This window comes from Primulina eburnea, chromosome 8, assembly GCF_022965805.1.
Source record: "Primulina eburnea isolate SZY01 chromosome 8, ASM2296580v1, whole genome shotgun sequence".
Taxonomy (NCBI): Eukaryota; Viridiplantae; Streptophyta; class Magnoliopsida; order Lamiales; family Gesneriaceae; genus Primulina; species Primulina eburnea.
The window spans coordinates 3566360-3577180 of NC_133108.1; the positions used below are offsets into that span (position 1 = coordinate 3566360).

Below are 10821 nucleotides of genomic sequence, written 5' to 3' on the forward strand. Positions count from 1 at the left end.
AATATAATAAACTAAAACTGAATTTTGACAATCTGAAAAACTAAAATATGTTTTTTTTATCTTATTTATTTACATAAATGAGCGTCATTTTTCGTTTTGACGATCATTTTAAATTTGATTATCAATAAGACATTTTGTATTTTCCAGCATTAATTAATTGAATTTTTTAATCTAGTAAAATAAATAAATAAATTATATATATATAATATTTAATGATTGTTGCTCGCGCATGTGCTGTTATTCGAGATATGAAAAATTTTATATATTTGAATTCAAAATTCTCTATGATGAAAATTTTGACAGATTATAAAAAGTTAGGCGAGATTTTGACTAATTTATACTGAAATGTCGAAAAGATAATTTGTAACTACATATTTATTTCAGGATATTTTTATAAAAATTTTGAACTCATTATTTCGAAGCGCAATCGACGGCCTAGTTGCTGTACCCATTTCAAGATTAACAAACATATATATGGTTATTACACATCTGTTACATACACACACACACACAGATATATTAAACATCTTTATGTAAATTTGGTATTGTATAATTGTATTTGTAGTAGCCCGAATTCCAAATTGGGTAATTAACGGAGTAATGGTGATTAAGAAGGTTTAAGGTGTAATTTTGGCTATGGTCATGATCGGACGGACCGAAGAGGGTTCGGAAGCACCGAAGAGTTCGGACGATCCGAAGTGTAGTTCGGTGAATCCGATCATAGGTGTCAAGTGTTGATCGACACGTCATTTTCCATGCATGTTCGGACGGTCCGAAGTGTATGATCGGAGGATCCGATCATGAGCTGTCAAGAGCCAATGGACACGTAGCGTTCGGACGTTCCGAAGTGTTGTTCGGAGGATCCGAACATGGCCTATAAATAGTGCTCGGATTTCTCATTTGTGACTTGCCAATTCATGATTTTTGCCTCATAGTTGAGAGGATTTGGAAGGTTTCTAGGGTTAGTTGTTGGTCGAGCGATAGCCAAGAGCTGCCAGGAGTAGTAGCGTAGCGGCGCCTGAGTTTCAAGGCAATCGACATCAAAGGGCTGTCGAAGGACGAAGGTAAACCCTAAACCTTTGGTAGTACTAGGGAGTACTGGTTTTGCTAGTCGAGCATGGTAGTATTGATTGAGTATGCTTTTGATGCGTAGGCTTGTGCTAGACCTGATTAGCGGTGTTGCGTAAGGCTAGGCTTGCTGTGATAGAGGTACGAAAGTACTATCCGAGATATCCTGGTTGAGTATACATTCATATATGTGTTGCATGAGTATTTGCTGCATTGTTATATGTCATATGATGCATGCTATTATGTCACGAGTTATGATGCATATTGCATATCATGTTGAGCCGTATCTCCTTCGAGATAGCCTTTACTGTTGAGCTGTATCTCTTTCGAGATAAGCTATATCTTGGGGCCGCTCAGCCCTGTCTTGTGGACGCATGGACACCGAGAGTACACAGTGGCCGACGGGTCGGGAGGGCTTCGGTGGTCCGGGACATTTTAGGTCCACGTCTGTCTTGTAGTGGATGCAGTGACCCAGAGGTTGGACCGCGCGGCACTATCCACTTGGCGCCTCTAGACTGAGCATTTTGAGATCCTTTGTGATTCCTGTTTCTTGACTACCCTGGTATCATATCATAGCATGTGCATTTCATATAGGTTTGTATACTCATACTTTTGTACTGGGCGTTCTTATCGCTCACGTCCTCGGTTTTGTTTATTCTTGGACACCCCATTCCCACGGGGCAGGCCTCAGGTTGGATGGCTCAGGAGGAGCAGGAGGAGGACGTTGAGTAGCTGGTTGGTTTAGTTTTCAGTGTTTTCCATTTGATTCGATATGGTTGTACTGGATATTTCATTTTGAGTTAGTCTAGACTTCGATTTCGATTGGGTTGTATAACTATTGTTGTTGGCCATATTTCCGCTGTTATCTCTGATTATAATTAATTAGGTTAATTGCATGCTTAGTTTTTGATTAGTAGGTGATTCTGGAACGGGTCACTACAGTATTTTAGTTTTGTATTTTTAAATTTTTAATAATCTTGATCTTTTTTATATTGAGAATGATGATGTAACACTTGATACATCATTGTGTCAGCATTTCATCTATATCATATCAGCGTCACGTCATAAAAATGATTGAAATTACAAAAAAATAAAAATAGTAATCTAAAATTAAAATTTGGCAATATTGATTAATAGCTTAAAAAAAATCACATATGTCATGTTAGTAACGGATTATAAAAGATCTAATGCAATATTTATATACATCAATTCAGAATGTTCATTTTTATAAGATAATTTAAATGTATTGTTTTAAACAAAAACAAAAGCAATAAAAAACTGGAAAATAACTTTTATGAACGACGAATTTCTTTTGTGGTTAATAAATCTTGTAACAATTTATCTATCTATTATCCATTTTATAATCATTAATTTTTAAAATAAGACTCTCATTTTTAATTCCTCAATCTAAGAATTGAAATCAATACAATTAGCTCAAGTTAGTCTTAATTTCATGAGTTTAATTAGGGTCTCTCTCACACACACACACATATTATTAGTAACAATTAATATCTCATTGTCACTCATAGAATATCAATGAGATATTAATTGCAACTAATAATATATATGTGTTAGATTGTTAGAAGAGGCAAAGAAAACAACTTTCCAGTGGTCGAAAGAAACTATTTTCCAGTGATCAGCAATTCTATAAGTGACATTGAATGTATTTGCTACGGTTTATGTTGGACAAACCTACTGCCCATGATCAATAGTGATGCATGAGTATGAGTTGAGGCTTATGTTAAGTCATTTTATGGCTTATGGTCGTTAAAAAAAACGCTAGAGCAATTTGTACCAACTATTTAGGAATCTAGGTACGTAAGTCTGGAGGTCCTAAGTTCGACTGTTGGGAGATGTGAAAGAAACAACTTTTGATGGATGCTATATTTATGAGTGACGATACATGAATATATGCTATGATGCATGGATATAAGCTATGGCTAATGTCGGGCCAACTTACGCTTCATAACCAATAGTGATACATGAATATGTGCTAATTATGTTCATGTTAGGTCAACTTAGGTCCCATAATCATTACATTTTATTTCAATAATTTCTTCTTCCTTTGTTACTTTTTTCTCGAAGAAAAGGGATAAATGCCGGTAGAATTGGATTAGTTCGACCTTACCCTTGCGAATTGGGATGATCAACTGATGATATAATATACCGATTAATCATAAAATACCAATTTACTAGAAATCATTATTCTCTAATTACCTAATAAAGGAAAGACTTACGTTAATTGAGATTAGACTTGGTCACGTAAAAGCCACAAAAGCAAAGAACAATCAAAGAAATTAAGCCGACTAATGACAACAAAAACATCACTGACAGCACTATAACCGCATACTATTATTATAATTAAGCATTATTAGCTGCCTTAATCATATTAGCGACGATTGTTACCTAAATTTTTAGTTTTATTTTATCACAAAACAATTATTACTTCAAATTTTATTTTTATTTTATCACAAAATGATTATCGAAAGATCTTTTTCTGGTGAAAAGTATTCTGTTGAAGTATAAAAAAAATCAGTAGATCTATTGTGAGACGTTCTCACGAATTTTTATATGTGAGACGGGTCAACCCTACTGATATTTACAATAAAAAGTAATATTCTTAGCATAAAAAATAATACTTTTTCATGGATGACCCAAATAAAAGATCCGTTTCACAATATACGACCCACCGTCTCACATAAATTTTTACCAAAGAAAATATATACACGAGAGTTAGTACTAAACAAGGAATAATAATTCATATATAACTGTATATATTTTTTCTAAGATGTGGCTTCACATGATTGGGTGATTAAAAATTAGCTTTAATTAGATACAACTTTTGGCAAATCTTTAAAAAGAGTCAACTTAAATCATGTAAATGAAAATTACCTACTTTTCCTTGTTGGAGTCGAATTATGTGTGGAATGGTCCAAGCTTAGGCCAAATATTCTCACCTTTTTCCTATCCTAACCTTTCTAAACAAATTTTTTTTTTGGCTTAAAGTATTTATATCATATAAGACAGTTTCAGATATTTATATCTATATTTACAAAGAAAATAATATTTTTTTAGTAGATCGGTCGGATTGGATACTTGCCTGACAAAATTAATTCGTGAGACAGTCTCATAAGAGTTTTGTGTAATATAAAATAATTTTCTATCTTGAATCTATTGTACATAATAAACTAGGATGTCAGACGAGTTAGCCAACTTACACGCGCATTGGAAATGTTTGATTCGGGCTAAATCAAGTTTAAATTTAGGATCAACTTTGCTTTCAATAAATCAGCTCGTAAAATCAAAATTAATATTCTCAATATATATATTCTCAATATATATATATATATATATATATATATATATATATATATATATATATATATATATATATATATATATTGATATCCCAGGGATGAACCCATCAAGATCCGGCCCAAACTCCCGGCCCATCTCTGAGGCCCACAGCAGCACCCTTAGCTGCTCCCCCCATATCATCAAGATCCGGCCCAAACTCCCGGCCCATCTCTGAGGCCCACAGGTGACTGGCCCATGACAAGCCCAGGTATTCTCCTATAAATACCAGGTTTGAGCGTATGATAATAAATTCAATATGTTGTTCTCAGCAGCACCCTTAGCTGCTCCCCCCATATATCCTCAGTCACTGACTTGAGCGTCGGAGGGGCTATGCCAGGACACTCTCCTGGCCCCCTCTTAACGGTCTTTTTCTTGATTTCAGGCTCAGGGTCATCTTAAAGCCCACGTCTGAACTAGTGACGCTCGTTGGGATCGGACCCTAGATTTCCCGTGAGTATCATATATATATATATATATATATATATATATATATATATATATATATATATATATATATATATAGACACACACACATGTGCACAAAGACACTGGTATATATAAATGTCATCGATAAATTTACAAGCCAACCCCGATAAAATTTACAAGTTCAGCACCTTATAAATTATTTAAAACTGGAACTCATTACACCGTATAAAATAAGATTGAAGAATTGTTTCGAATTTAGGGACAATGAAACAAATCAAATATTAATCTATTGAAGGAGCAGCTTAAATTTGGAACATATTTATTGATTTGAGCACATTATAATAAATAGTGGTAGATTGAAATAATAAATATGGAGTATTTATTAATTATAAGTACGACGTGCGGGTGTAACATTAAATGGTAGATTAAATTTCACAAATTCAATAATAATAGTAATAATAATTAATAAATAGTTGGAAGCAACTGTCCCAGCCCAGGGTAGAATAGGGTTGGGGGTCCACCATGCACATAATATTTCCGATTTGAGTGCCAACAAGAAAAACAAACAAATTGTGCAATGGGAAAATGCAATAACAATAGATGCTAATCGCCATCGGTACTAGCATGAACGATTAGCTAAAATATAGCCATTTTTATATTTTTTTTACCATATAATATAATCAAATAATTAAAATAATCTGATGATTACTATTATTATAAATAATGTCAATTCCATGGATTTTTGGTATGTGAGAGAACCTTTCAAATCAATTAATGTGTCAAGAAGACTTTCATACCCTTATCGAAGTTTGAAAAATAATGAGAGTTGAAAATCAAGTGAGATATTACATGAGAAATAAGTTGGATTCATAAATTCCATCATATATTTTTAGGCAAGGAATATTGCATTGAATAAGGGATAGGTTGAAGGCTTATTTTATGTAATATTTGGAGTATTTTTTTTTCTTCTGATGTGGTCAAATACTAATCTTTAGATCATCAACATATATATTAACTTTCATAAAATGTGAGATACTCACGTGATCTAGTGATGTTGAAATTGAGGGAGAAACACTCTTAATGTATCAAATAGTCTTGTATTTTTTAATTTTGGCAAGTTAATGTTTTTCACTGGGAATGATGATGTCGGCACAATGTTTTAGCGCTATATTGGAGACACATCAACGATATGTCAGAAAATGACTGATTTTTTTTTTAAAAAAATAATAAGCAAAATAACATAATAAAACTGAATTTTAGCAATATAAATAATCAAAATCACAAAAATATAATATTATTGAACAAAAAATTGGAATTTTTCCATCATCAAAATCGCATGTTTAATGTTTGAAAAAAAAAATAAACTTGTGAATATTTGAAGTGGTTTAATTAGGTGAATATGGAAAAATGTTATATATAATCTACGATATATTATTATGATTATCTTTATTTATTTATATTATAAAGCATGAGAGTATCATGAGTAACAACTTTTGGTATTTTGGTGTCATATTTTTTTAAGTAGAAAAAATACCACTCACATTAAAAATAACTCAATTTTATTAATAATAAAAAAAAAGATTTTCGCTAAATTTGTAATTTATCAATAAATAACATATCTTATCCACTTTAAAAAATCTTGTAAATTTCTAAAAGTATTTATTTATCTTTATGATGTGTATAATGTTGGATTATATTGGGTTGTATGTATTAATTAACTTCAATTCGTGTAAATGAAAATTAAGGAATAATGAGTTTGTTTTACATGGGAAAATAAAATTGATATTGATGAGCTTATATTGAGTTACATTTTATGAAAGTGTAAGAATGATTGATCAAAATGTTCTCTCGCTTGCATCTCCGCCGGGGGTGCAAATCAAAGGTCTGATTTGCACTGAAAAAAACTTGACTTATGTGCAAACGTACGAGCGCACATTTGCACTGGAAAATGTTTGACTTGTGCGCAAGAGCGTGACCTATTTGCATGTCATACCAATCAAGGAAAAAATCGCATAGCTAGGCTATGCCACCTTTTCCTATTTTTAAATTTTTTCCAGAAAAGACCTTTCACATGCCTGACTGCCCTAGTGTTGATGCTCCATCTGGTTGCTGTTGGTGCTTCATATGGCTGCTTTTGATGAAAACCTTTGGCGTTTCATATTGATGCAACCAACTTATATAAATAGAAGATGTGCCAAACTCGAAAACACACCATAAACGTCCACTTTGTCCCACGTGCAAGCTGCTTGTGGTTTTGATTGATCTGTCGGTAAAACTCAGATATTAATTTTGTTCGTCGGTGTGGTTGTTTATGCTACATTGCTACAGGTCTATCCATTGTGTCTTGGAAAACAGTCGCCCGACTTAATCTTCGAAGCACATACCGGATGAGACGAATCTGTTTTTAAAAATACTATATATACTTGTTACATGTCTCTTGATTTACTTTTCTTGCCCTTCTCAATCCATGAATGAATAATAATACTAAATGAAATCAAAAGTTCCCTTAAAAAATTATAAATCAAATCTTACTCCAAATCTCAGGGGAGACAAGTTTCATGATCACTCTAAACTCTAGGATAAAAGTAGGATTATATATATACCTCTTTAATCAACCTTAGCCACTTTACCTAGCGAACAAACACTGGTTAATTAAAAAAATCGCATTTAGAAGTACTCTAAAATTGAATTTTGACAGGGGCCAAAACGTAATTCTTTTTTTGTTAATATACCTTTCGATGATGCTATGCTTATCCCAAATACACAAAAATAATTAAATAAAAGAGCAGCAGGCCAGTACTACTACACTTGGTACCATTAAAGGAAGAAAATAGTGTGGAAAATGAATAAAAAGAGAGGAACTAAAGCACTTTGATTGGACCATATCATGTCTCCTCCATTTGCCCTTGATTTGATTACCCACTTGATCATGAAATTCTTGCTCATTTTCTATTTGTTTGCAAGAAATAATTCTTGAGCCCAAATCAAGTGTATCGATATGATGCCAAATGCTCTAGTTGGAGGTCAGGGATCGTCTTCGTCCACGTCATCGTCGGCATTAGCTTCAGCTGCAGCTGCAGCTGCAACTTCAGCGTCAGCTTCGGCGCCTACCGATCATCAGCCGCCTCAGCTGAGCCGATACGAGTCGCAGAAACGTCGTGATTGGAACACCTTCGGGCAGTACCTGAGAAACCTTCGTCCCCCTTGGCCCTGTCCCAGTGCAACTACAATCATGTCCTTGATTTCCTGAGATACCTCGATCAGTTCGGGAAGACTAAGGTTCACATACAAGGGTGCATGTTTTTCGGGCAGCCCGATCCTGCGGGGCCCTGTACTTGTCCCCTCAAGCAGGCCTGGGGAAGCCTCGACGCTCTCATTGGTAGGCTACGCGCCGCCTATGAGGAGAACGGCGGCGCGTCGGAGACAAACCCTTTTGCGAATGGGGCTATACGTGTTTATCTTAGGGAAGTGAGGGATTCTCAAGCAAAGGCAAGAGGGATACCCTACAAGAAGAAGAAAAAGAAGAGGAAAGTTAGTGATCAAGGAATGAGCTCAAATTTTCATCAGATTTAATCTTCTTCAATATTTGAACATTATCATGACTAATTTCCGTGGTAAGTTTATTTAATTACGATACATATAATATAAATTAAGCTGCTTATTAATTAATCTTTAATTTCGATCGTACGTATAACATGTAATTTTCCGACCTTGCAGATTAATGATATATGCAGTATGTATGTATATATACTCTCCGATCAATTATTGATTTCTCTTTTAATACATACAATAATATGCATATCAATCTCGATAATTGAATGGATGCATCTCGTGGAGAACCCTAGATGATTCTATTTCGTCAAGAATTAACCCTAAGCCAAGTTTTCTTGAACCCTAATCTGCATAGCCCTTTCTCTTCTTCACAGTGATCATATATACCGCCATTGTTTCAAAAGACGAAAACGATACAGGGACTATAACGGATCAAGAAACACACCCTCCCCCTGTCTTGTTCATCAATATATATATTTTGAATATACATACGGTGATCACCCACTGTGGGTATCTATGTGAGCATCGGTTGAAGTAACGTCCAACTATTGGAAGTTCACGACGTTATCACAGTTGTGCTTACAAAGATGTCCACATTGAGCGTATAATATATAAATAAATCTCTGATTTTTATTTTTTTTATATTTGTGTCTTTCTGGATTTAATGATTTTGAGGAACTCAGATTATAGTGACTCGAGCACATGCAATCGCCCCATAAAATTTGTAAATCTTCGAATTTTATTGATAATTGAAAAATAAATCTTTTGTACATGTATATATCTTGATTTAGCAGCAACAGAATTCATGTCTGGTACATAGTTTTAATTTTTCTCATTTATTGAATATTTTCTATCATTTTCAATAAGGATTAATATAGTAATTGATGTCTTTTTCTTACCAAAAGTAACGTTATTTGTCATTTGGTCTCTTCTCTACAAGATCAGGATCAGATTTTGTGACGATTCCATTGGTGTGGACATGTTTATAAATTTTCAGTTGTTTATCTGCAATTACATAGATGACTTATTTGGAAAAAAAAAAAAAAGGGAAAGACATTAAGTATATTTTATTATAAGCCATTAAAATCAAAATTATCATATCTAGTGCGAATTTTCATTTAACTTATCGTTAAAAAATATTAACAAATCAAGTATTCCTCTGCATTTCTCCGTATAAAACTAATTTTCATCTTTTATAATTACTTATTAGTGTGTGTATAAATAAATCATGACAAAAACTTGTGTGAGACGATATCACAGATAATATTTTGTGAGACGGTTTCTTATTTGGGTCATCCATTAAAAATGTATTACTTTTTATGCTAAGAGTATTATTTTTTATTGTAAATATCAATAGAGTTGACTCGTCTCACAAATAAATTTGTGAAATCGTCTCACAAGAGAACTACTCATAAATCATTTTGAAATTAAATTAGTTAGAACTTGTAATTTCTGCTTGGTGTCGCTAGCTCCATTAATTAATGCACCATATTTGGGAGTGAAGCCTGGTTATTTGTCTAGTTGTCGGCCGATTTGATTAGCACAAACGTTCTATTTCTGAAGAATTTTTGTTTTTATTCTTCACGTGTATTTATTTGTATCGAGTAGGGTTGTAAATGAAAATTTTAAAATAAGATTTTTCATCATATTTCAGAACAAATAAATTCGTGTTTAGAATTAAATAATTTTTTGTAACATCTCTAGATTTTATATTAAGATTAAGAGCTTTTAAAATGATATCTCATCATTTAAAAAAAAATAAATTAGAATATTTATTTAATTAATTTAGTAACATTTCTTTTTTTATAGTGTTTGATGATAATTTTTTGAACTAGTATTTACACGATCATTTAAACTTGGACAAGGTTTAAACATTTTTAAAAAAAATTAAAGTTGAATAATATAGAGATAGTTCTATGTTAGTGAATTTGCCATAATAATAATAATAATTTTTTTTTTCGGATTCCAAATAGTGCATAAAATTATGAAGAATTCCTGATAACTTATCTTTATCCACCAAAAATAACAACCCCGTGATCTCAAAATTCAAACCCTTACACCCACAATTATGTCGGATATATAAAAAAAAATGTTTTAACAAACTTTTAAGCTCCACAGTTATGTGAGGGACATTGTTCTCAATTTCCATATTACAGGAGTGAACCAATTGAAATTGTCTTACAAAATTGTTATATGATACCGTCTCACAAGAGTTTTTGTGTTAGTTGAATAAAGATTAACATTTTATTTAAAAACCCACAAAAACTCATATGAGACGGTGTTACAGATCAATTTTGTGGGATGATTCATCAACTCGATCTAACTCATGAAAAAATATTATTTTTTATTCAAAAGTATTACTTCTAATTTATGTATGAGTCGTGTCACTCTGTCTTAAGTATATAGAATCGTGAAATC

The 10821-nt window shown here is 32.8% G+C and overlaps 1 protein-coding gene across 1 annotated transcript; it reads left to right on the forward strand.

Moving 5' to 3' along the window:
* Positions 1-7651: 7651 nt before the first annotated feature.
* LOC140838496 (protein LIGHT-DEPENDENT SHORT HYPOCOTYLS 10-like) lies at positions 7652-9018 on the forward strand. Its single transcript, XM_073204853.1, is given in 3 exon segments — positions 7652-8054; positions 8057-8465; positions 8778-9018. Coding segments are annotated over 2 exon segments (573 nt in total). The 5' UTR covers positions 7652-7849; the 3' UTR covers positions 8425-8465; positions 8778-9018.
* The last annotated feature ends 1803 nt before the right edge of the window (positions 9019-10821 follow it).